The 26,711-nt window shown below is 44.4% G+C and overlaps 1 protein-coding gene across 3 annotated transcripts in view; it reads left to right on the forward strand.

The window, feature by feature from the left end:
• The first annotated feature begins 1,527 nt into the window (after window positions 1-1,527).
• The window catches only part of CACNB4 (calcium voltage-gated channel auxiliary subunit beta 4), a 237,477-nt gene continuing 212,293 nt past the window's right edge, over window positions 1,528-26,711 (forward strand). The window contains exons 1-2 of one of the 3 annotated variants that reach the window (XM_040644965.1): window positions 1,528-1,719; window positions 1,946-2,029. In XM_040644965.1, coding sequence (XP_040500899.1) covers window positions 1,711-1,719; window positions 1,946-2,029 — 93 coding nt within the window. In that variant the 5' untranslated portion in view covers window positions 1,528-1,710. The remainder of the gene's footprint in view (window positions 1,720-1,945; window positions 2,030-26,711) is intronic. The other 2 variants (XM_040644961.1, XM_040644957.1) reach the window with 2 other exon arrangements.

A 26,711-nucleotide genomic window follows, 5' to 3' on the forward strand; every position in this document is an offset into this window, starting at 1 on the left:
TGTAGTTGGAATGCTGTATGTGTGTGTGTGTGCACACACACGCGCACAGAGCCCCGAGGCAAGGAGACTAGTTATTAGACTGTTAGAAAGAAATGAATGTCTGGATTAAGTGAAGAAAGCGGGAATGGAAAGGAAGTGTTTGGGGGGTGGTAAGATATAATCAGGACCTCAATAATCAGCCAATTGTTAAACATGGCAGTTTCCATCAAAAATAATACTAGAATGTAAGGTGACAGGCTGATTTAGCAGTTTGAGATATTATGTATATTTTATTGATGGGTTTCTCACGCAGTAACTATAGATAAACGGGTCTCTTTATTTTTGAATTCTCATATATTTTTCTTCCTCCTTCTTATTACTTCAAATTCCTTTTCTCCATAGTTTGCATTGATTTCAAATTAATCTCTTGTATGTGCAGGAGGAAACCAAGGGTTGCAACAATGGCACGGACTGTTTATGGTTTCAAGGATGAGTTTCCTCCCTTGAAAACAGCTATCCGTGTAGAAATGGGAGGCACGTGGCCAACTCTTGCTTTTTAGCAGGTCGAACATGACCTTCAAAACTCCTTAGGACACGCTAATCTCCTGCGGAGCTGCATCTCCCGTCAGACTCAGGCTGGCAGGGTCTCCCGCGGCCGCCTGGATGTGTGGCTCGGGGTTGTGAAGCTGTAGTTGACAAAACAATATAAAAACACGGACAAAAAACAAACCACAAACCCCCATGCCTTACCACAGCGGGCTGATGAGTGAAGTCGCGGAAGGAAGGTTCTGCTCTTGTCCTTTTAAAATTCCAGTGCACCGAACACACACACACACACACACACACTCTCTCTCTCTCTCTCTCTCACACACACACACACACACACACACACACACACACACACGCCCGGGCGGCTCTTCCCACTCCCTGCCACATTGCACCAGCGTCCCTCCCCAAGTCCTGATTCATGAACCGTGCCACCTTTGTCTCATTTGAAACTGTGCAGACTATTTTAATCCTCCCACCCCCATCCCAGATTTTCCCCCTCCCTTCATCCTCTGGAAAGCTCTGATGTAAGGCGCTCGCTAGGTGGGGGAGCGCTTCTCCCGATCCGCTCGGGTAGGCGAATCCCCAGAAGCCCCCTCTGCGGGACCTCCGTCTGCGGGGGCCGCTGTCCGGGATCCCGCTGCGGGCGCGGGGGAAGCGCCTAGGTCCCTTTAAGGTGTCGCGCTCTCCAAAGTGCGGGCAGGGAGCCCGGGAGCCGGCGCGGGTCCCGCAGCCCGGTAGAGAAGTCCCGCCGCCCTCCTCTCCTCCCCTTGAGAGCCTCCGGGGGCCGGCCCGCCCACCACCCACCGCCCACCGCGCACCGACCCGCCATGAGGCCGTGAACCATGTCCTCCTCCAACGCCAAGAACGGGCCGGCGGACGGACCGCACTCCCCCGCCTCTCAGGTACCGCCCCCTCCTTCCCCCGCCGCGGCGGCCCGAGGGTGCCCCGCCTTCCTGCCGGCCGCTCCGGGCCCCCAGTCCTGGGAGTCTGCCGCCCCGCGCTCCCACCCCTCCTCCGCGTCTCTCTCTCCTTCGGCTCCTCCTCTGTCTCCTCCTCCTCTTCCTCTACCTCCTCGTCCTCCACCTCCTCACCTCGTCGGTCTTAGTGCTCCAGCTCTGGAGCCCGCAGCCTTCCCCAGCCGATGCCGGGGACTCGGACCCCGCACCCCGACAGTCTTTGTTAATGGATGTGGTGGGTGCTCGCGGGCTGCTCTTCGCGGGCGTCTTTACAGCCGTCGAGGCTTGTGGTGGGTGGGTGGGGGTGGGGGCTGTATGTGGGCACCGCTGAGGAGACTGGGGTGCGGGCTCTGGGAGACCCCGGGGAGCTGGTCCGGAGGCGGACTCTAGCCCGGGGTGGTTGCCCGGCTCCACGCTTCGGTCCTCACCGGCTTCTCTCTGGCCCCGTGTGTCGAGTCCAGGTGGCCCGAGGCACCACGACCCGGAGGAGCAGGTTGAAAAGATCCGATGGCAGCACCACTTCGACCAGCTTCATCCTCAGACAGGTAGGAGGCGGACTCGGGGAGGCGGCGGGGGTGGGGTGGGGTGGTGGGCATATTGGGGAGAAGGCCCGGTGCCGGGCGCGGGGGTCCGAGAGCTGAGCGCTGGCGGTCCCTGCGCGCTCTTTCCGGCCGGGGCGCGGCGCTCCCGCTGCGTCCTTCTCCCGCAGCCTCCTGCGCCCGAAGTCCTGGCGGCCAGGCGGCCCCGCACCGCCCTGAAGTTCGTGCTGGCGGACGCAAGTTGGTGGAGACCTGGCTTAGGGCAGGGATATTGAATTTAAGACTGAAAGTATTTCTAATTGCGCTTTCTGTGTGTGGAGAAACGTCTTCAAGTCGTGTACTTGACTTTGAGTAACCAGAGCTCCTGGGGCCCGGCACAAGGTTTGATTTGGCGGAGAGTTAGTGGTCTCTGCTATTTTGCCCTATTTCGAACACTCTTCTCTGTCAAGGTTTTGGGAGAGATCTGCGAGGTCTGGTCAAATGAAAGACACTTTGAACAGAAAGTTTGGTGTCGCTTGGGACCTCTTCTTTGGTTCGCTTAACTAGGGGAGAACTGCCCAGATCTGGCTAAATCAAAATAAGCCAAGGCTGGCCCTGAGTGCCGGGGTCTGGGTGGTACTACACTTAACGTTTGTTTTCTTAGTGGTTGTTTTCCTTCTGCGTGGTTCTAGTGAGTGTTCTGTGTGGTAAAGATCGCCGGTTAACTGAATGCTTAGGTCTCTTTCACCTTGACATAGGAGATTGGTCCTTCATTTTTGTACTGTCCATGTGCTGTAAATGAGACCATCTCTACATTGCTGCTGGGTGCTAGGGAGATCATGCAAAAGTGAATCACCTTGATCTTTCTTTGGAACAGAAACTGTGGAGGTGTGTGCTTTCAGGGTGACTTAGAAATACTTTGGTCGTGGCCCCAAGACGCTTTTATCCCAGGCTCTGCTGTGGGCTGCTGGAGTGACCTTGGGAAGTTCTTTTCCCTCTAGGTCACTCAGAGCATTGTGTAATGTGTTTTTAACCAATGATGGCAGCTGCGGTGTGTATCCTTAGTGATTATCATCAATTTAAACAGATTGTCTACAACAAATGGGCTTTAGATTCAAAATTGGACTCAGACTTCTTCTAAGAGTTCATAAAACATATTTAGATAATATTTATTATGCAGATACTCATTTTCTGCAAGCAAATTATTACTACTACTATTTAATTCAGTGAGCACCAAGCAATTGCATTATTAAAATAAATATATTTTGGGTCTTGAATTCATTCTAAAAGTGCATTCTATCCCCTTTGCAGTGCTTGCTCAGATCATTTGTGTATTTGATAAAGCAAAGACATTCTTCATCTTTAAAACATTTTTGACTTATGTGACTCTTTGAGATCTTGTTGATGTTTATTTTGTGGGTGCCTATTTTTGGTAGTGTTTTTTTGTTGCAAATTCTTAGAAATATTAATTATACAGCAGAGTATTCTGTGAACTGTTTGACTAAAACTTTTGAGTTAATCTACACTATCACTTCACTAACGCTTTACTCTTCAACCACAAACGAAACAATCTATTTTTCTAATATTCTTTCCTCAATTTACTCAAATAAATGATTGAGATTAATGCATGTATAAGTTCTTGTTAAGTGTGTTGCTATGTATTGTCTTAAAAATGTAAAAAGTATTGCATGCTAATAATTTTGGGAGTAATTTAAACAATGCAGATTTTTATTTTTATTTATATTTTTTAAGATTTTATTTATTTGATAGAGCACAAGCAGGGGGAGCTGCAGGCGGAGGGAGATGCAGGCTCCCCACTGAGCAGGGAGCTGGATGTGGGGCTCGGATGTGGGGCTCGATCCCAGGACCCTAGAATCATGACCCGAGCCAAAGGCAGATGTTTAACCCGCTTAACCAACTGAGCCACCCAGGCATCCCAAACAATGCACATTTTTAGAACAAATATATTTCATTAGTTTTTCTGAAACTGGGATTTGTTGCTTTAATAAAATGGTCTAATTTAAATTTAGGAATTAGTTGTAATTGTGTTATATACACAATCTTCCTTTTTTCTGTGCAAAAATAATACATAATTTTTGTGAGCACTTACAGTTCAGTGAGTATCCTACACATGATCTTGCTTAAATGGCATAATATAGACTTCTCAAATGGCTACAATAGAAATAACTGAGGATTTTTGTTTCTTTGACAAGAGATGAAAAGTTATTGCAAATGGAATTTAACAGTATTTTTTGAAGTAAAATTGAAGAGTTTTCACCTGAGTGCCAAAACAAAATATTTTTTGGAGAAGCACACAAGCTGTTTATGATATTAGAGCCTCATTATTTGTACAATGACCAGCGATTTGTTGTTTTTGAATTCTTGATATATTGGAGTGATGGAATTTCTTGGTGATATTTCACAGTCTGTGTGGTGCCTTCACACATGAAGAAGACAGTGGGAATGCCAGCAAGATAGTGTTGCTCATTTCTGATGTCCGATTATTTACAAAATTAGGGAGGAAAAGTGTTCCTCCCACAAAAAAATGAAATGTCAAATCAGATGGGTAAGATGGGGCTGGTGGTGAAGAGCAGAGGACAGTTGGCAAACTCACCAGTAAAACTGTTTATTCTTTAAATTGGTAAAAAGTTTTAGTGTTTGTGTGTGTGCGTGCATACACATACATGTACATATGCGAGCTGGCCTGAAAACAAACAAACTGAGAAAGAGAGCCTGCCTCCACTCTGAGGACTGAGCACAAAGTCCTTCAGGCATCTTTGACCCTGTTTCGTGGGCTCCTAGATTGCTGGCCTCCACAATCGAGGAGGGATGGAGATTTTGGAATGAATCCAGGGAACAACTAAATGGTTTCTTTGAGGAGAGGTGAGAAGATGAAGTGTTTTGCCACTGTAAGAAGAGAGAGCTGGGTGACCCAGTAATGGTCTTCAGAGCGTACACAAAGGAATTCTTTGGAAATGTGATGGACTGTTCTCCATCGTCGCTGAGGAAGAAACTCAAGAACTGCTATAATCAGGGAAGGAATGATGTTTTACAGCAAGACTTTCTTAAGAATGTTGCTATCATTGGAATGGCTTTCCAAATGAGCCTGTAGAATTTTCTCCTAGGAGATCACTTTTGACAGACTATTTGTGAATGGATTATTTATTCATGTTTTATTTATTTATTTAATTTATTTTAAGATTTTATTTATTTGTGAGAGAGAGCACGTGCGCATGTGCGCACAGGAGCAGAGGCAGAGGGAGAAGCAGACGCCCCTGCTAAGCAGGAAGCCTGACTCAGGGCTCCACCCTGAGCCGAAGGCAAACGCTCAACGACTGAGCCTCCCAGGCGCCCCTATTTATTCATGTTTTAAAATTTTAGGAAACACTTATTAAATGTTTGCTAGTGCCCAGCACTGTGCTAGATACTATAAAAGAGGAATGAAAAGATAAATGAGACAGAGCCCCTGGACCCAAAGGATTTTGTAATCCACTTATGGAGACAGGGGTGTATGCACGTCATATAGTGAACTGTAGCAAGGAATGATGGTGTGGTCAAAATGCCAGTGTGCGCTGAATATTGAGATACTCCGGGTGTCACTGCACATAGAGTTTGTGTGATGAAGTCCTTCAGGTTGCTCCCAGTTTTCTCCCCACTGGGGTTCCAAGAGAAAATCAGAGTATGATTAGTCTGTTGACCTCTCCTTGTTAAGGCTGCCCTTATAAGGACTGCAAGACTTACAAGGCCTGGTCCCTGCTAATTTCCAGCCTCATCTTGAACCATGATCTCTTAGCTTTGGACGCAGATCTTGAACGCTCCACCTTTCCTTCTGCCATAGGCTCTTTGCACATGCTAAACCCTCTGTGGAAGGCTCTTGCTCTCTCTTCTGCCTAGTTAACTTTAAATCTTCCTTGAGACCTAAATTTAATCTTTACTTCTTTTTTTTTTAAGGTTTTTTATTTTTAAGTAATCTCTACACTTAAGGTGGGGCTCGAACTGACAACCTCGAGATCAAGAGTTGCATGCTCCACCAACTGAGCCTGCCAGGCACCCCTAGTCTTCACTTATTTTTCTCATCTCTCTGATGACGTCGGTTCCTTAACCACCTACCTCATTCCAGAGTGCATTTTGCCAGTTCTCGATAATTAGATTTCTCTGTTAATGCCTGTCCCTTATCCAGATAATAAGCAGGGACAGGTCTGCACTTGGTCTCCTTTGTATCCTCAGCATTTAGGGTAGTAGATGTTCAATAAATATTTATTTGAATGAATGAAGGAACGGATGGATGGAGGACTAGCTTGATATATTTTAGGCATGGGGTTCTGCTCTAACATTAAACTCTGTGTTTAATGGGGAGAAATTGCCTCCTAACAAAACTTCCCCAAATTTAGCAGCTTAAAGCAACAATTTTTTTTTTTTTTTTAAATTTCAGTGTGCTGCCCAGTGTGTGGTGTTATCTGGGCACTGGCATGGCTGAAAGATCTAAAATAGCCTCACACGTGTCATTGGCAGTTGGTGCTGGCTGCTGGCTGAGAACTTGACTGGAGCTTTTGGCAGGGGGCTCAGTCTTCCTCCACCTGGGCTCCCAGCATGGTTGCTTGAACTTCCTTACAACATGGTGGCTGGGTCCCAAGAAGGGGCATCCCAAGAAGTAAAGGATGAAGCTGCAGATTTTGCAAAACCTATTGTTAAAAGCTACATGCCATCACTTCTGTTACAGTGTCTAAATCAAAATAAAGGACTCACTCAGTTTCAAAGGCAGAGGAAGTGGACTCTGTTTTGATGGGGTGTAGCAAGGTCACCTTACAAAAGAGCATATTATTACTGCAGCCATGTTTGGAACCATCTACTTTAGATCACAGAACCTTGGGCTTTTTTTAAGTATGCTAATCAAATGATCGTGATCATAATTCAGTAAACCCACACTGTATTTAGAGATTGAAAACATATTTAGTTACTAAGTTGATACTATAATAAAACAAGCTGGCAAAAAATTCTTTGGGTTATAATTTGGAGATACATTTCTCCAATAAAATGCAGATTCATCAACAGAAGGTGTGTGCTTTGTGCATAGCTCTAAGAATAATCATATGCCTAGAGGCGTATATATATGCAAAATTCATCTATAAACTTAGAATCACAAAATTTTAGAACGGAAAACATTGCAGGGGGAAAGTACTTCGGTTCCTCATTTTCAGATGAATGAGGAGACCCAAGGACATACAGGCTGTACTAACATCACATCAGTAGTAGAACTGAGACAAAGGGACCTGCCTCCAGTTTTTCCATCACAACACACTTCATCCCTGTATAATCAGGACAGACGTACAAACACAGAGATGTGGACACATCAAAGGAATCTGGAGCTTATTCCTCTTATATCCTAGAAATATTCTCTCTTTCTTTTTTTTTTAAGAGCGAGAGACTGCAGGAGCAGGGAGGGGCAGATGGAGAAAGAGAGAGAGGATCCCAAGCAGGCACCACGTTCACTGCAGAGCCAATGCAGGGCTCAGTGTCATGACCCTGAGATCACAACCTGAGCTGAAATCAAGAGTCTATCCCTTAACTGATGGAGCCAACCAGGTGCCCCGATCCTAGAAGTATTCCTAATTTATATGGTTACTGTGAAGAACAAAGCAACAACTGGAGAACCTCGAGACTGTAGTTTTTTCCCCTAATTTTACCATGAGATGGAATTTTTGTTTGCATGGTTCGTGGAATTTTTGTTTGCATGGTTAGTAGTCATTGTATTAGCCAGAGTCTAACCAGGAAACAAAACTACTTGTGATTTTTGCAGCTGAGGGACTTGAATGTAGAGATATGGTTAAACAGGTGATGCGAGAGCTTGGAAGCTAACCCTGTAGGTTAGCGACAGCCAGAAGCCACTGTGACCTCTAGGCTAGCAGGACAAGGAAACTGTTACTGGAACCCAGGGTCAGAGTCACCTGGTAGATGCTGGAGCCCCTGGTGTACTGTTTTGTGGGAGCAAGAAACACAGAGGACATCACCTCACACTTGTTAGGATGACTACAATAAAAACCACAAAAAACAAGTGTTGGTGAGGATGTAGAGAAAAGGGAACCCTGGTGCACTGTTGGTGGGAATGTAAATTGGTGCTGCCACTGTTGAAAACAGTATAGAGATTCTTCAAAAAAATAAAAACAGAACTACCATATGATTTAGCAATCCCACTTCTGGGTGTTGATTTGAAGAAAACGAAAACACAAACTTGAAAAGATATATGCACCCCATGTTCACTGCAGCCAATGTTTATAATAGCCAAGGCATGGAAACAACCTAAGTGTTCATTGATGGATGAGTGCATAAAGAAGTTGCTGTGTGTGTGCATATATAAATATATGTGTGTGTGTAATTCAGACAAAAAGAATGAAATCTTGCTATTTGTGATAACATAGATGGACCTTAAAGGCATTATGCTCAGTGAAATAAGTCAAATAATAAGGCAAATACTGTATGATCTCACCTGTACGTGGAATCTAAAAAGCCTCCCCAAACCAAAAAACAAAAACTGAGCTAATAGATACAGAGAACGGATTAATGGTTGCCAGAGGCCGGGGTGGGGGAATGAGTGAATTTGGTGAAGGGGTCAAAAGTACAAGCTTTCAGTTATAAAGTAAGTAATGGCAGATGTAATGTACAGCATGGTGACTATAGTTAATAATATCACATTGCATATTTGAATGTTGCTTAGAGAGTGGATCTTGAAAGTTCGCATCACAAGAAAAAAATGGGTAACTACGTATGGTGATGGATGTGAACTAAATTTGTGATCGTTTTGCAATATATAGAAATATTGAATCATTACATTGTACACCCAAAATGAATATAATGTTATTTGTCAATTATACCTCAATTGAAAAAAGAGAGAGAGACAGAGGAGATGTAGCTTCTACTACAGAAGCCACTTGAGGGCAGAGAATGAGGAGGAATACTCTGCCCTCTGCCCCCCAGACCCCAGACTCCTGGTGCACCTGCCCTTGGCTGAGCCCAGCTGGAAGCCGGCTGACTGGGAGCCTGGGAAGCAGCCCGCAGGCCCTTGGCCCTCCCGAGATAGAAAGCAGCACAGAGAAAGGGGAAAATGAATCTGAGGGAACCCGGACAGGACCAGCGCAACCATTATTATGTTGTAGCTGCCTAGAAGACAGTAATGATTCGTGTTCATTAACAAAATTGGAAGTCTTTACTTGCTCTGTAAGTAAACTTCCTAGCTAAGTGGGATAATACAGTGAGCCTGAGGGAGAAGTTCACACCTATTTCCTGTGTGAATTTTATCTGGAATGCATCTTCCCAAATTGAAACCAAGAAAGAACTCTGCCTCTTGTGGCAAACTGCTTTGTTCTCGCTCTGGGGCTTGAATACATGGAACTGAATTTACGACGCTCTTTATTGAGAAATCCAGCTCCTGGGCAGCTAACCTGTGAACCAGTCACTTGTGCTTTTCTCCAAGTCCCTGTTCTTGGCACACAGAGTTCCCTGAATTCTCCTTTTTGTAGAATAAAGAACTATTTCTCCTTCAGTTTAGGATGGTGGAATTTTATGGAAACTTAGATGAATTTTGATTGAAATTTTAATCTTCCTAGAAAGGTATGGGACACTGTGTGGACACTTAAGCTGAAAAGGACCTTGGTTTTACTGTGGCCCTCTCTCTTTAATGACTCTACTGCCATCCCAGACGGTGCCATCCCTGGGTATTAAAGAGCAGAGCCTGCTTGTTGGATCATCAAGGGAAAAAGCAGGGGTGGAACTAAAGAGAAGGTGGTTGAGTCAAACCACGTGCTGTAGCTAGTTGTAGAAACCAGGCCCTCTGCTTCTGGTGAGTCTGCCAGCTCAGCTGGGGTAGCTGAGCCCAGCTGATACTAGTTCTGACCCATCTTTTCTGGCTGATGCTGTAGCATGAGCCAAACTCCTCACCTTCCTCTTAGTTTGACCATTCCTTGGTCTCGTTTCGGCAGCTCAGACTCCGAGAAAGTGTCAGCCCTAACCAGGGAGAGCCGGCTTGCAGTTCTCTCAGATTCACTGAAGACCCTAAGAAGTGTGTGCAGGCATGTGCACAGAGGGGTATGCAGGCCCCATTCTGCTGTCAGGCCTCTGCATGCTTTGTTTTAGTCAACACTTGAGAGCAGGGTGTTTCCTAGGATAGCACCTTCCTTCCTGTTGCTCGCTCTTTGCTGGAGCTTCCTTCCGAGCAGGACTGTGTGTGTCCAGAACGGTTACAGGCCTCAGCAGCATGGATCCTCTGAGTTTGTCCCTCAGCAGGGTGTGCCTGAGACAGGCCCTGGACGGTTTGCACTCCCTTTGAATCCAGGGCGTTGCACCAATATTTCCTCTGTGGGGCCATGTGGAGCTCTTCCTTCACCCTCCCCAATCACACACTGTCTTTATGGTACCTCTGCAGGTTAGAATACAGCAAATTGCTGAGTCTTACCCACAAAGAACCCCTATAGAAACACATTCTGATCCGAGCAGCTGGTACTGCCCTGCTTGCCCTCGTACTTTGTGATCCAGAAGAACGTTGAGGTAGACAACACCCTTCGTTCTAGAAGAGTTGTTACGAGCTTGACTACGGACCAACACACCAGCAATTGTACGTGGATTTAACCACATAAACTGGGGCAGGGAGTGGAGGTAGGACTAGAGCTAGACGCCAAAATTAATGCAAAGGCTAAATTATTCAATTTTAAGGGAATAGTTTTAGGGCTTTCAGGTAACTCTAATGACAAGCTGTGTGCTATGGCAACCTGCTTTCCGAACCAGAAAAGGCTGATGTTTCCTGAACACCTGGCTGGAATATAGAGCTGGCTTTGAAATTCCTTGAAGATAGCTCTCATATTCACTGGAGTAAGCGAGCCCGTCTGCAAACTTTCCTATTTTCTTGAGTATGTCCTTTCTTACGACACACATGAATGGAGCAGAGGTGATTCCTTGACTCTAAAGGGATGTCTTTCAGCATTTGTACTTTACGTACTAAAAGCATTATTCGATAGGGGCTGTACAGCCTCTGTGACGTCTCCTGAATCTCTCTGATCATTTCACTGTAATCATTTGGACGGCAAACCGGGCCTATTTTATTTCTCATTTTATGTTCTTTGCTGGTGGAGGCATCTTTCTCCGGGGCTGCAGTTTAATAGCTGTGGCAGTAGTGTTTGTTTTGAGAGGAAATATTTTGTAAACCTAAACCTGAAAAGAATCTGCATTTTTCTGGGTTGTCAGAATCACTAGAAATGATGACTTTTTGTAGTGTTCACTGTATTATACTATTATACTAATTTTAAACTCCTTAGGAAAACTTTTTTTGCAATTTCTTTTTTAGTGCAGGAAAGACCAGCAGTAATGGAAATGCATAGTAACTTATTATGTGAATGAATTTATCATACCCTTCTACTTTCTTCTCAAATGCCCCAGTGCTGGTGTCAATGACTCAACATGCTGATTATGTCTCCCAATCACACAGGTGGGTGAAATGATCGCTGTTAGGGTTAGAATGTCCAAAGGCATGGCTTTCTTATTTGGCCTCTTGTGCGCACGTGCAACCGAGAAGGGGAAGTTATTCTTTCAGGAAATCAGAGGCTGTATTCTGTTACCATCATAATCTCATTTTAGAACATTTCATCACCCCCAAAGAAACCTTGTACCCATTATCAGTCATTCTCCATGCTCCTCCCCACCCCTAGGCAACTACTAACCTATTAGTCTCTATGTCTATAGATTTGCCTATTCTGGACATTTCATATAACTGGAATCATATAGTAAAATGTGATCTTTTGTGACTGGCTTTGGTTTTTTTTCATTAACATATTCTCTACACGAGCCTGAGGGTTTCAAGTTATAGCCCCCAGTCCAAATGTGCAGATGGTGGCCCACGTGTGTAAAGGGACTTGCCTTCCCTAAGCCTATGTTCCAGAGAGCTTTTCAAGTCATGGTGTTGAATGGGGTAGATCGTATTTATATTCATTGTAGAGCTACAGTCTCAGGTCATAAAACCGAATTTTGTGGGGGGCAAAACTATTTGACCCGCATGGAAATCAAATCCCTGACCTTGGCCTCCTTGTCATCAGGATTGAACAAAACTGAGTGACTCTCATCTACAGAAGCGGATTTATATAATAGGATGAGATCACTGGGATTAAAAAAGTGAGCAATATAAGTAGCTACTGCCATCGTTTTCAATAATTTTTCGTCATAGAAATGTCTTGGATACTTATAATCCAAAATACTTTAAAAATTTTATCTAGGTGTTTATAAAAACTCAGCTCTGGTAATTATAATATATTTTCCTTGGGAGATACAATTAAGGAGAAAGCAGAGTGCTCGAGTCCCAAGTTAAGTACAATATTTATGGGAATTATTGGGTATATAAAACTGTACTCTCTATGTGGCAGGTGCTGCTCAATTATATTTGAGCACTTCCCTGGGGGACAAAAGTCAATTATCAACACAGTCGTGTGGGAGAGAAATAGGTCAGCTGCAAATATTCTCTGCTAATTTCAGAAAGCTTGAGGGGTGATTTAATTTGGGGGATATTTTTTATTCTTTTGGTCTCTGTGCTGTCGGGAGACCTTCTGGTAGGATAGGCTCAGTTTTTCATTTGGTATTGGTTGTCATATTAATTTACTTTAATATGAATATTTCTTTTGATCCTATAAAATGAAAATTAAACCAAATAATATCAATAAAAATGATGTCAAATACACATTGTAAGAGTAATTGTACCATGGGTGTGATTATTACTTGCTGTTTCTACAACAGTAGAGATCTTCAGGGTTTAAACTAACCCAACAAAATGCAAATTTCATATTTTCCAGTATTTTGTTTACTATTTATACGTAAAAAGAGTAAAAAGGTTAATTGGGGAAAAAAAAGGAGATTGGGTTTTTAAAAAGTCATGTTTGTTTATTTTTTTATTGTGGTAAAATATACATAACAGGAAATTTACCATTTTAGCCAATCTTAAGTGTATAATTCAGTGGCATTAAGTACATTCACTAGTGTTATTTTTTTAGCGGATATGCAGGTGATTTAAAAAGCGTAAGCAGACAAAACCTAAATATATCCAACTTATAAATGTGCTAAAAACATCCACCTGGATAGGCCTCCCACCACGACTGTGGCCTTGTTTAAAGCACGGGCAGCAGCAGCAAACAGCCCCTGTAGGGCTCCATGAAGCTGTGGCTCCCGCAGTTGAGAAGAACCAAGAGACAGCTGTCCAGAGGCAGGACGTGGCCTGGAAACCGACTGGACCCTTGGGTGCACTTGGGGAGCTGGGGCCGGGACAGGGAGCCTGCGCAGGGTGAGAGGATGGGGTTTTGCCCCGGGACACCTGTCTTAACACAATGGAATGCTTTTCTTCTTCCTCCACTGAAGTCCAAGCAGTTTCAAGAGGATTTGGGTTAACGAGCAGCCTATTTGAAAAATCTGCTTGTTCCCAGGCGTCTTCAGGGGCTGTAGTCATTTATACAGTATTGTAGCTTGACTTACTGTTTACAAACAGGCTCACCTTCCCATCCTTTACAGGTGCACCACAACAAAGCAGACATGCTCCCCAACAAAGACCCCAGGCTCCCTGAGTCTGTCCTTGCTCACAGTTTCCCCCACTTTCCCATCTTAACTTGTTCCCTCTGCCCTTACTACTAGCACACATATCCAGACCTGAACTCAAACCACGCTTTCTCTCCTCCACCCACTCAGTCACGCCATTCCTTCCCTTTGAGGAAGGTCTCACCATTTCCACGTGATGATGATCTTTCCATCTGTCAAACCCCTCTAGAACCTTTCCCCACAAAGCTCTGTAATATGGCTCCAGACCGCCTTCTCTGGCATTCGTTGGCATTTTTTTTTAAATTATTTATTTGAGAGAGAGAGAGAGAGAGTGCGCTCAGGGGAAGGGGCGGAGGGAGAGAGAGAATCTTAAGCATACTCCCTGCTGAGTGTGGAGCCCGATGTAGGGCTTGATCTCACGACACATGAGATTATGACCTGAGCCGAAACCAAGAGTTCAGACACCTAACCAGTTGCGCCACCCAGGTGCCCCTCACTGGCCTTCTGTTTTGACTCTTCACCTGTTAGATTCTCCTTTGTGTAAGCTGGATGTCCCCGTGCCCCAGCAGCCTGTGGGGCTGTATGGACAGGAAGCATGTGGGACAAGAAGGAGGAGCAGAAGTGGTAAGGAAACACATTAATAACCTCCATTTCACTTGTTCAGCTTTCCTGCTTGTAGGTCGACAGGACTTCAACACCTCCCTCCTAATATCTTGTCCATTATTTCTGTGAGTCCAGTGGTGCTCACAGCTCTGTCCCTCATTGATGTCTGCTGTGACAGCCTTTGAGGAAGGCTTCTCCTCCTGCAGTCGCTCTGTCTGTGACAACACTGCTTTCCGCCAGCTAGGATGCTGCTTCTCAGGCAAAACCTGGAAGGTGGCACACAGCACCATGCTCCTCAGCCTCTCTGGACAAGCTGTGTTCCAGATGTCCTCAACTCTGGGTCACACTCGGTCCCCTAGGCACTTGAGTAGCACTTCCTGTGCCCTGCATGTCCAAGAGTCCCTTGTAAAGCCCGCTTCTGTACTTTTGGCCTGCATCCCTCTGTAGGGTCCCACTGGGGAGCAGGCATTATTCTCCATCTGCCCCAGGACTGTACACAAAACTTGTGTCTATCAGCAGCTCTCATGCTTGTTGCCCTGTACAAATGGATGCAGACACAGACACACTTTGAATCCCTTTTTAGGCTCTGCTATAACATACTCATACTAATTGATGTTGTTTTCTTTATTTTTGCTTTATGAATTTGTATTTGGGAGGTGAATAGTAGAAGCAAGAGGAAAGGGGAAGGTGATGTTGGGTGCTGACTGACTTCGGGAGTTAGTGCAGGCCTGGGTTGGGTATCAGAATGGAGACCTTTGGAGAGAAGGAGGGCCCTGGGTGCCTGAGGAGAGAGACAGTGACCCATGGGAGATGGTTTCAGAAAGGGAAGTGAATGGGGCTCGAAATTGGTCCATTTTAAGCTTTGTTCTGGAACTGTATCTGTTAGGACTCTTTCGGTTGCAAATAAACAGGAACTCAGCACAAATTGCCTAAGGCAAAATACAGAATTATTGACTCATGCAAGAGAAAAGTTCAGGTGTGGGTCTGACAGGCTTCGTGTATGGCTTGTTCCAGAAGTTCATGACGTCATCAGGGCTTCTGCTCCCTTTCTGTGCAGTTCTTTCAACACTGCCTGCTCTTCTGTGCTCACTTCTGTGTGCTGACTTAGACCTCAGCTAGCCCCTGTCATGGTGGCGGCAGTAGCCACAGTGGTTCAGGATCTCCCATCCGTCCCTTGCCCTGTTCAGAGGAGCAGAGAGGCTCTCTTATGATAGCTCCAGCAGGAAGGAAGAGGGGTTTTTGTTTGCTTGTTTTTTCAGAAGCACCACCCTCCCCCGAAACACTGCACATAGCGTGTTGACACACACGTGCATTCGTGTGCGCATACACGTTACTTGAATCTTATTGGCCTGAAACAGCACATGAACCAACATTGTGGCTAAGGGACTGCCTGAAGTCAGTAGTTGGCCCCTCCTAGGGACGAGGTTGGGGTTACCCCGTCATGGCTGAGAACTGAGACCAGTTTCCTAAGAGAATTTTGGGAGCTAGTGGTAGACGGAGAGGCAGACGGATGCTGCAAAAGCAATTAGCCAGACGTTTACTCAAGAAAGGACTTTTTATGCGGACCCAGGCAAGATGATCAGAATTTCTTTCTTTTCCTCCCCCTCCTTCCACTTTTACCACGTTTTAACCATGTGATGGATTAAATTGCAATTTTTTAAAAAAATTATAGAATACATATAACCTAAAATTTACCATCTTAACCATTTTTCCGTGTACAATCCAGTGACTTTAAGTATATCCCCATTGTTGCGCTACCTTTACCATCAGCTATCCTAAGTACAATTTTGTAGGTAGTCTGGGAGTCTAACTTTCTGTTGTAACATTGTTCCTTATTGAGAAAATATGTACCAAGTTTCAAATAACTGACTTAATGAATTTCTGGGAAACCAGTATTAATACAGGAATGACTACTGACTTAATATTTCCCAGGACCTCCATTTTTCTGTCTGCAAAATGGGGGTTTAAGTGGGGAGGGCTAGTGACCTCTGAGGTTCCTTCAGGCTTTAGTATAATAGGACTGTATGTCCATGTCTGCAGATGTATGTGGTCAACCCTCACATCGTGCTAGAAACCACTGTATTTTGTAGTTTTTGCAGGTATCCTGTGTCACCTAGCTGCTGAGATGAACCCATGAAACATAGTGTCATTCAATATCAAATATTATTGAAAGTATTAGATGGCAATATCCTTGTTAGAGTGTAACAAAGAGATGATGTGGAGAAGCTCACAAGAGGAAAGATAATTTGGGATAGAGCTGGAATTTATAACTCCTTCGAGCATATGCATACAGCATGAAAGGATATGTGGAGGATAGAGTGGGTTGTCAAGAATGAAGTATTTGTGTAATGTGGTAAGATGGTTCGCAGATGTGCATCCTGGAGGCTATTAAGAGGAAATCGGCTGCGGAGTAGTGTAGCTCCTGCTGCTATGATTATTACAGCCACCAGGAAGAGCAAGTAGCTAATGGGGCTTTAAATCTATAATAAAGGATAACAAAAGTTGCCATATTGAAGCTTTCCTAAAGGTGAGTGGAACCACAAGATTGATTTATATCATTTGAAAACACTGCATTAGGAGCTTTTAATATCGACTTTCCTGCTTATCCCTAGTTTCTCAGGGGCATAATGTTTAGCATACGTAGTTCAGCTTGGGTTCCCATTTTCTGATAAATAAGGCAGGAATTTCTGTTTTTAAGCCATATTAACTATTTAATAAGTAGACTTCGGTGGATATTTTTATAACAGTTCTCATGTGTTCAGGTTGCTTGGGTAAGCTGGTGCACTTCACTATTTTCTTTCTCTTCTCTCTTCCAGTCAGGGACACATGATCCTTATTTATTATTTAAAGATGTATTTATATCCTGCCTTGTTCTAGAAATGACTTACATTAGCTTGTGTGATATCACAAGCCAATAAAATGAACTAAGGAGAAAATAAGGGTAACAATGGGTGCTGAGTACACAAAATGTATGCCAACAAAACTGTAGTTACTTGCTATCTGGGAGCCTCAAGTTGGACTCTGAACTTTCTAGCAACTACCTAAAGAAGAAAGCAAAATCACTTACAGGGGAAGATTTTAGAGCAGCTGTTTTCAACCAGGATGTATTAGTCAGGATAGGTCAGGTGATGCTGCGGTAACAAAAACTTCCCTAAAACAACAACTACAGCAACACAAACTTGTGCGTTCACACCCCTTGTATCTCCTGGGCTGGCTTCCTTGCTGTTGGTCTCATTCCAGTAGAGCAGCCATTCTCTGGCATATTTCAGTTTGCTGCAGAAGAGGGAATGAGAGAGCTGGTGGATCATACACTGGCTGTTGGGGCTCTGCCTGGGCAGATGCTGAGCTCTGAACCACTGAAACAAAAAGATACAATGTATATTTCTTTGTCACGTACCAGCCCAGAGGTAGGTGGGCAGTTCAGAGCAGTAAATAGCTCTATTCTGAGAGATCAGTGTTCCAAGGACCCAGGCTGGTGGGCAGGCTCTGCCATTCTCAACATGTAGATTCCATCTTTGGGTCCAGCGTGACTGCTCCAGTCATCACTGTTTCCTAGGCAGCTCAAAGGGGAAAGACGAGAATAAGCAGTTTCATTTTTAAAGGAATGACCTAGAAGTTAAACATATTTCTTGTGCTCCAAACCCATTGGCCTGAACTTTGTCGTGAGGCTACATCTGCCTTCAAAGGAGACTGAGAAATGTCTCTAGCTGAGTAGCCACGTGAAGGCTAAAAATTGTGATGGCTCTATTTCTGGTAGGAAAGAGAGAATGGATATTGGGGCCAGTTAGGCGGACTCTGCCTTGTCACGGTAGTGGTTTGCAAAGTGTGGCTTTAACATAAAAATTTCTTCAAATGAAATGACAGATGTTATCCTTGGTGATGTAATCGGCATACTTGGAGATGCTTTGATGAGGAGGGACTCTATCTGGACCACCCTCCCAGTTTCCTCCCCACGCTCTCCACAGCAGTTCTAGAGGCACCTTGAAGGACCATGAACATCAGTGCTATAGATGAACTGACAGTTCGCATATGCTATAGGCCATCCTCCCAAACTATTGTTCTTCATGGAAGAATTTTGGGATGATACTGAAATGATGAGTCTGAATATTCCTTGCAGTCAGTTCTATCTCCGAAAGCCATCTCAAATCCATCCACTTCTCTCTATCTCTCTTGCCACCAGCCTAGTTTCTAGTGTGAGTTGCCATCATCTCTCTTCTGGTCTACTGAAAGTCTCCCTGCTTCCATTCACCACCACATCCATTCTTTATACAACTTCCAGCATTGTCCTTTTTTTTTTTTTTTAAGATTTTTTATTTATTTATTTGACAGAGATAGAGACAGCCAGCGAGAGAGGGAACACAAGCAGGGGAAGTGGGAGAAGAAGAAGCAGGCTCATAGTGGAGGAGCCTGATGTGGGGCTCGATCCCACAACGCTGGGATCACGCCCTGAGCCAAGGCAGACGCTTAACCGCTGTGCCACCCAGGCGCCCCCAGCATTGTCCTTTTAAAAAGGAAATCAGATCATGTCATTCCCCTCTTTTAAACCCTCCAAATGGATTTCAGTTGTGTGAAAGTGTAATCTAAATTCCTTATCGTCTACAAGGCTCTGTAATGATAGAACTCCTGCCAGACTCTTTTTTCATCTGCCACACCCCTGCTTACTACTCTGCACTCCCCCTGCAGCCCCTTCCCCCACCCCAAGGCCTTCTTTGTGTTCTTTGAATAAGCCAAGGTTTGTTTTTTTTTTTTTTAGAAGGTTTTATTTATTTGACAGAGAGAGAGAGAGAGCATGTGTGTGTGAGCACAAGCAGGCGGAAGGGCAGGCAGAGGTAGAGGGAGGTAGAGGGAGAAGCAGACTCCCCGCTGAGCAGGGAGCCTGACTTGGGGCTTGATCCCAGGATCCTGAGATCATGACCTGAGCCGAAGGCAGACGCTTAACTGACTGAGCCACCCGGGTGCCCCTGAATAAGGTGTCCCTGGGCCTTTGCACCTCTGTCCTCTTGCCCTGGAATGCTCTTTCCCCAGCTTTGTACATGGCTGCTTCCTTCTCACTCCTTCTCCCGTTTCAGCCCAAACATTACCTTCTTAGACCTCCTCTGGCTGCCCATCGAAGCAGGCCCCCTCTTGTGCTTACTCACTATCACATTCCTTTACTATCAGAAATCACCTTAGTTGCTTAGTCTTCTTTTCACTTATTCATTCCCATCAATCCTTACAGGAACGTAAGCATCAAAAACACAGGGAACTGGTATATCTTTGTCATTGCGTATTCTAGGTGAAGAGAATAGGCATCTGACACATTATACATGTTTAATAAATACTGATTGGTAGATGAACAGAATGACAGTGATTTTGAGATTCAGCACCTGGCTAAGAACCCAGGTAGGGCCTAGTCTTTGTTGTCCATTAAGTGAGACATTGTGCTAAGGACAGACTTGGTGTATTCTTTTAAGAGTTGAAGTATCTAAGAAGGACATGTTCTGAAAAGAAGATTTAGAGGTGATCCATGGACTGAGGGTCTTCTCAGGACGTGGCTGGAAGTTTACTCAAAAACTCACAAACGGCTATGTGTGGACCTGTAGTGTCAAGCCCAAAGACATAGCTGCAGTGTTTTTGGCTTGGAAAAAAAATTAAAGCAGTTGTGGTCCCATGGTACCTTGGTCCCTACCATGGCACCTTGAGCTCCGGACAATTCTCTTTCTAATCTACTTTCTCAATAGACATCATGGCAAAATGTATGCCCCAAGCCCTGGATTGCAATCCTTGATGTCAGGGGTGTTGTTACAATTTGGTGACATGCAGGTGAGCAACAACTTTACTCTCTTATAAGGTTTCATTTGGATGCCCCATCCTGGATTTGCTTCAGGACGGTTACTGCCTGAATGGAGGGCATCTAAGAAGCCTCTTGGTCAGCACTGACTGACTAGCACTTGGCCTCAGCAGTTCATCACCTTGTGGCTGATGCTTTGATCTGGGGCCAGAGACTGGGTGCCTGGCCCTGCAGGCCAGATCCTTTCATCCCAGATTTCCTCAGGGGGCAGCAGCATATGTGGGACTCTAGAACTTGAGCCAGAGTTAGGAAAGGCTGAGGCAGGTGTCTGTGGGTATGGCCGAGGGGAGTATGGCTCGGTGCCAGCAAAGAGACAAGCTGGCAGTGTGACCAGACCTGAGGGGAGTCTGTCAGTCTGGCCAGAGGTCAAACATGGGAAAATCAGCAGAGCCAGCAGGAGGAGTCAGTAAACACTTCGGCTGTTCTTCACATCTGCTGGCACTCCACATGGATGTTCTCCCCTCCACTGGTTTTTCTGGTGAACTCCTACTTCTTTTCTTCATGACTGCATAAATGTCACATCCTCTGTACAGTCTTCTCTAACAGCCCCAGGCAGAATTAGTTTCTTTATTTTATTTTATTTTATTTTATTTTATTTTATTTTATTTATTTGTTAGAGAGAGAAAAGAACACAAGCAGGGGGAGTAGCAGGCAGAGGGAGAAGCAGGCTCCCCGCTGAGCAAGGAGCCCGATGCGGGACTGGATCCCAGGACTCTGGGATCGTGACCTGAGCCGAAGGCAGACGCCCAAGCGACTGAGCCACCCAAGCATCCCCAGATTTAGTTTCCTCCTCCTTTAGTTCATTTGGAGCACTTCTCATATTGTTCTGAAATGATATGTTTACAGGTCTCTCCCACTACCAGTGAATCCCCTCAAGGACTTGACTCTGTCTTAATTTTCTTCAGAGAGGCAGCACAGCAGAGCTGTTAATAGAATCAGCCGTGGAATCAGGTGGACTGGAATGTAAGTCCAGGCTCCATCGCCTTCTAGGTGTATGACCTTGGGCATACTGATACTGAGGCTCATTTTCCTAACCCATAAAATGGGGATGATAATATCTGCCTCATAGGGAGTTATGAGAATTTTGAGAAATGGGATAGTATAGGTATGTCTTGGGTACAAATTATTTTATTTAAAACCACAACCTACAGTAGCTATTCTGCTTTTGAAGCAGGGTAGGGGTCATGATTTGTATCTTCTTTCAGAGACCGGTGGGGAAGGCTGAAATTTCAAAGCCTCTGCATGTTCCTTTGTGCTTCTGAAGAGATCATCTTAGAGGGATGATGGTTATGTTGATGACAGGGCTGATGGTGGCGATGGTGGTTGTGGTGATGGTAGAGGTGGTGGTTTTGGTGGTAATGATGGCGGTGTTGGTGATGTGGACGTGGCTGGTGGTGGCGATGTTGGTAATGGTGATGGTGATAATGAGGATGGGTGGGTGGTGGTGGTTGTGGTGGAGCCGACGATGGTAAGTGTTAGGAGCTTCGAAGGCTTTGGGAACATGCTAGTTTCTGGCACTTTGTCTGGGTTCCTCACCTCTGTTGCTCAGCCAGTTCCTGGAGTGATTGACAACACAGCTTTGTTTTCTGTTGTCTCACCATTTTTCCCCTGCCTGCCTGCTTTATTCTAACTCAGTCCACATGGGCTTCCTTGGGGTTCCTCACTTGGCTCAGCTCTGGACTCTCTCTGTACTAGCTTTGGGGTTGGCTTCCTGGATCTAGCATAGAATCCCATCCCACCTGCCTTCATACAGTCTTGTCTTTGCTCCTAGATCCCTGCTTTTCACCCTGGAGCCAGAGACATGTCCCCAGTAGATTAGTCCTTTGAGTTGCTTGTCAAATGAGAGATTTTAATGCTAGACTATGTTTTTTGTTGAAGAAGATGTCCCAAGTTTTGGGAGCCCCCTCTTGAAGAATAGAGCTGGTAGTGGACTTTCTTCTAAACAATGACAGCAGATTGACAGATATGCCCACAATTACCTGTTTTATTCTGTTTTCAAAATGTATCTTTAATTATTTTCAGAGTTTTTATTATCCTGCACTCCGTTCTAATCTCTAGCATTATTTAACCTGTTTGCTTTTTTAGTTATATATTTAGTTATTCATTTGTTTACATTTCTGTATCAGCTTGTTCAAAATTCATAATAATTCCATTCTTCTGCTAATTTAATGCCAGACTTGCTGATGGCACTAGAATCTGGGGGCGGTGGCTAAATTCTCATGGAAACATAGTAAAAGCATGATTGCCAGCTTACTACACAGGGGAAACAGCGTTAAGCTAAAGCAGCCACTTCAATGGAGAGGACACTTCCAAGTGTGTTGGATTTGGTGCAGGAGTGGGGGGTGAAGGGTGGGGCGGGTGCATTTCTGGACTTTCAGTAACAAGGAGGAAGGTTGCATTGTTAAGGAAATCATTATGCTGACATTGTGACATTTGCATTTACTGATGGCGGACTATTCTCAGTTCTCCCGGCCTTACTCTTTTTCTGCCAAGTGCACAAAGTAGATACGTATAGATTTCTTCCAAAGGCCCATAGCGTTTGTGATACAACTGCTCTGTGAGAGCATTTCCCTGTTATTTCGTAAAAACCCTAAAATTGGCACAAAATTCTAGTCTAATAGAAAGAGCACAATATTTATGGCGAAAGCCAAAGTTCAAGGTCTAGCGTAGCCTTTTATTAGATCTGGAGTATGTCACTTATCTTAAGTTCTAGTTTCCACTTCTATGAAAGGGAAGTAATAACTGCTGTGCTTCATCTCAAGGCTTTTGTAAGCCTTGACTGAGAGATATTATCTGTGAAAAAGGTTTACAGCATTAAAAGGTTTCTATTGCTTTTTTTATATTTGACTTGTGATACTTATCTTAAGGCAAGAATGTTCTTTAACCAGGAATTTTGCTGTTTAGGAAAACGAATTCACCTATCACAGATACTTATGAAAATAATTATACTTTCAAATCAACTTGCATAGACAAATTTCCCTAAACTTTAATATTCATTAAGCCCTTCTAGCCACGTTGGATTTCTCATGTTGTCTTGGAGCTGTGAAAGAAAATCCAGCTGGGTACCAGACCTTCTCCAGATTTCTGCCACCACACTGTGCTCTCTTGGCCTTCAGTGTTCTTCTGTTCCTGTTCCTCTCTGAAGCCTCAGCTCAAAAGTCTCCTCTTTGGAATCTTTATCTAATTGCTCCTGGCAGAAGGAGCCGTTTCTGTCATCTTCCAGCATCTTGTTCTTATCACTAACCTGTCGCTCTCAGTTACTGTCTAATTGTAAATTACCCCTGTGCCTAAGCTGCATTTTTGTCGCTCTTGATCAGGGTGTGATTGCCCAGAATGTGCTTGGCACACAGCGGGTGCTCAGTGAACCTTTACTGAATGAATAAACAGGTGAATGAATGAAGATAAGTCACCTCCTTCGGTTTCTTAAGGACATGAACTGCTTTATGATGTTTCTTGTGCCTTCATCTTGGGCAGGGCTTCGTGCCTACTGGGTTTACAAGTTGTTGAATGAATAAATTTCTGGATTAAGCACACATATCTAAAAAACAGAAGAGGGAGGCTAAATATTATAAGGTCCTAAAGATGTCACTGTACCTTCACACCATAATTGTTTAAAGTGTGTGATATCTGTTTTATAAAAACCTGTGGTAAATATCTGGAGCATTTTTAAAAACCAAATAAACCAAATCACAGGCTTCCCTGGACTAGTTTTTAATACACATTCTTCAAATTTTTTCCCTAAAAAATGGTATAAACATTAGCATAGAACATGCCAAAATATGTTTTACATCTTTAGTATTCTGATGTATGGATATTAATAGTTTCTCCTTAATAAGAATTACTGCAAATTCATCGTTAGTATCAAAATAATGATAGCCCAAATTTTTGTAAATGGCCTTTTGCCAGACTTTCTGTAGCTCCCTCCCCCCTACTGTGTTTGAGGAAGTCTTTCTCATAGTAAGGCTTTTAAAATTCTACTTACAAAATTTTATATCCTCTTCAGCAGATGGGCTGGCCGGCTTACGGTCTCCATGGTAACAAGGTTTCTGTATTTTTTCCCCCCTTTTAAAATAGCCTAAAGTCACAGAAGGGAACTTAGATATTAATAGCATAAGAAATTTCAGTGTGAACAACAGTTATTAAATATGCAGCTTTTGATTACTTGTTTCTTGACCAGAATCTTTTATGATATATAGCAACTATGATTAAGCAGGTATGAATATAATTTTAATACTCATGCAGATTAGAATATGGCACTTGGTTTGCTGAAACGATTAACTGTTGGACAACCAGTTTAAATTAGCCTCTACTTCCCATCTTCCTTTTTGCTAGCCAAATGAGATTACATACCGTCCTCCGCTAGGAGTCAACAGCATAGTAATAATGCATTAAATTATTTTAACATCTATGCGGAAGTCAAAACCAAGGCTCTTTTGTTGCCGTGCAGTTTCTGTGGTCAGTCATTTTTCTGTTAAACATATGTGTGCTATTTGTACTAAATTTAGAAAAAGCATGAATGATTTCTGGGGCATAGCCCATGTTGGCTTGATTGGGTTCTGGAATCTTTGACTGACACGCATAAAGCATTGCAGCCCCAAACCCAGCTAGTGCATAAATGATTCTCTAAGCCTAGTATACTAGCGAATCATGAAAAGATATTTTTAAAAGAGGGGTATATTCAGCTTACTGAAAGTCTGGCTTTTTCCCAGGAAGTGCCCTATTTCTGATACAGCATGGTTGCGCCTTGCACAGAAAATTTGAGTCTTATTTTTGGGGCTACTCATAAGTATTTATTTTTTGAGAAGTCATGACATACTCTTGCTTGTTTAGCTGCAAATATTGGCATAGATGGTTATTCTATCAAAAGGAAGATCTAAAATAAAGGGTATATTTTTCTCTAAAACAGCAGAAATGTGTTAAGCATATCTAGAGTGCCTGGCCCTGTGGTGGGCTCTTTTTATTACGTTATTGGAACTAAAATCCTATTACAAGAATGTCTGAGAGTTTCCTTTTAAGTGTCCACGAAAACCTTTTCCTCCCTGTTTTCTGTTGTCGTGCCTCTATATTCACTTTCTTTGCTGTCAGCCAATCAGGTGGAGGTGTAAAGGACCAAGTGTGGAGGGTACGTGCAACAGTAGCATTTGAGTCTACTGAAAAAGAAAAGGGTGTTGCTTATATGCTTGCGATAGAGATTCAGTGGGAGGGTGGTTCGGGGTGGGTATGTGCTCGTGAGACTCTTGTCATCACTGTGACTACTGCTTTGGGACCAATTTTCTAGGAGGCTGAGGTCTTGATCCATATGGAAGCACTTTCTCTCCCACACCCTCCTTAAGTGATTGGGTTTTGTTTTTTCCAAAGTTCCTCTAAGCTTTGGTGCCCGTGGTTAATTTGGGAAATGATTCCAGGGTGCGGGAGTGGAGAGAGGGAAAGCCCTTATCAGGATGTTTTCACACATTGACCAACTCTAGGAGCAGCTAGTGATTGATGACATCACGCCTTCTTAAGGAGCCTTGTGAGATGCGCGTCAGAACTGTTCACCCTGGACAACAAAAGGGGAAGCATTTCTCCATGGGCTTCTGCCCCTCCTTGATCCAGGGCGGCCCCTCAGGCGTTGGCTCTCTCATACAACCAGGCTGCACGTGTATGAGTCCGAGTATCCTGCACCTCATTGTCCGAGAAGCCCAGGGCCAGGAAACCAAAGACCCATGGAAAGGGTGAGGCCAGGGACTGTCAGATCACACTGGTGGGAAGTGGGTCTCAAGCCTAAACAGAGCTGATTGCTGCAGTGGTGATGGGAGCAAGGGATGGCACCTAGAGGGTGTGAAGGGGTTCCTAAAAGGCAAAAGTGTGCATCCCCAAGATACTAGTTCATTTCTTATTGCCTTGGTGAAAGGAGAATTGTTTTCTGTGCCTGTCTAGGAAACATGGGTGGTGGGTTCTTCAGTCTCAAGAAATAAGTTCATGTTCATAGTCTCGCCTACCTGATGCTCCTGATCCGCTCCTCACTTTGGCTTCTTCACCTTATTCAGGAAACCACTGTCCTGTCCAAGCTTCATGGAGCTATTCCAGTGAGGATGTTGATGTTCTGGTGTCCTTGCAAGGCCTTTAGAAGCTGGAGTCATAAGAGAGTGTGCCCATGTCCATCAGTTATTCTTCATCCAGCCTGGTATTTTGCACTCCCTGGTCTAAAACCCTTAGGATCCACTCCCAATTATCTTCCTCTGGTTCCTGCTTTCTACAACAGGAACTATGTTTCCCTGCTTGGGCTGTGCTGAGATTTGACTCTAAGTTATTGGTTCAGAGACAAGGAGATGATGTGGCAGCAGATCCCAAAAAGGACAAGAATTACCTTGTTGGGCACCTACCTTATGTGAGGACTTTGCAGAGTCTCTAGGAGAGGGGAGGCAGCTCTCCTCTAGCAAGAAAAACTGAGCTGCTGTTAATGGCCTGGAGGATTCAGGGAGCTCGGCTCGTCCACCCACATGTCCAGATTCTAGGGGATAGAGTCACCTGCTTTCCTGTCCGGGCCCTGACTTGGATGGGAGATGAACTGAGATTGCATTCGTTCTCCTTTGCAGGCCCCCAGCTTTACAGTTAGTGCCTCAGCCTGGTTTTCAGCCCTGTCTGCCTTGTGGCTGCAGGAGATGAAGGTCAACCCAAACGCTGCCGCAGAAGCATTGCAGGGTGTGCCTTGTGTTAATGGTTGGCTGACCTGGATGT

This window comes from Ursus maritimus, unplaced genomic scaffold (genome assembly GCF_017311325.1).
Source record: "Ursus maritimus isolate PB19 unplaced genomic scaffold, ASM1731132v1 scaffold_1, whole genome shotgun sequence".
NCBI classification, from domain to species: Eukaryota; Metazoa; Chordata; class Mammalia; order Carnivora; family Ursidae; genus Ursus; species Ursus maritimus.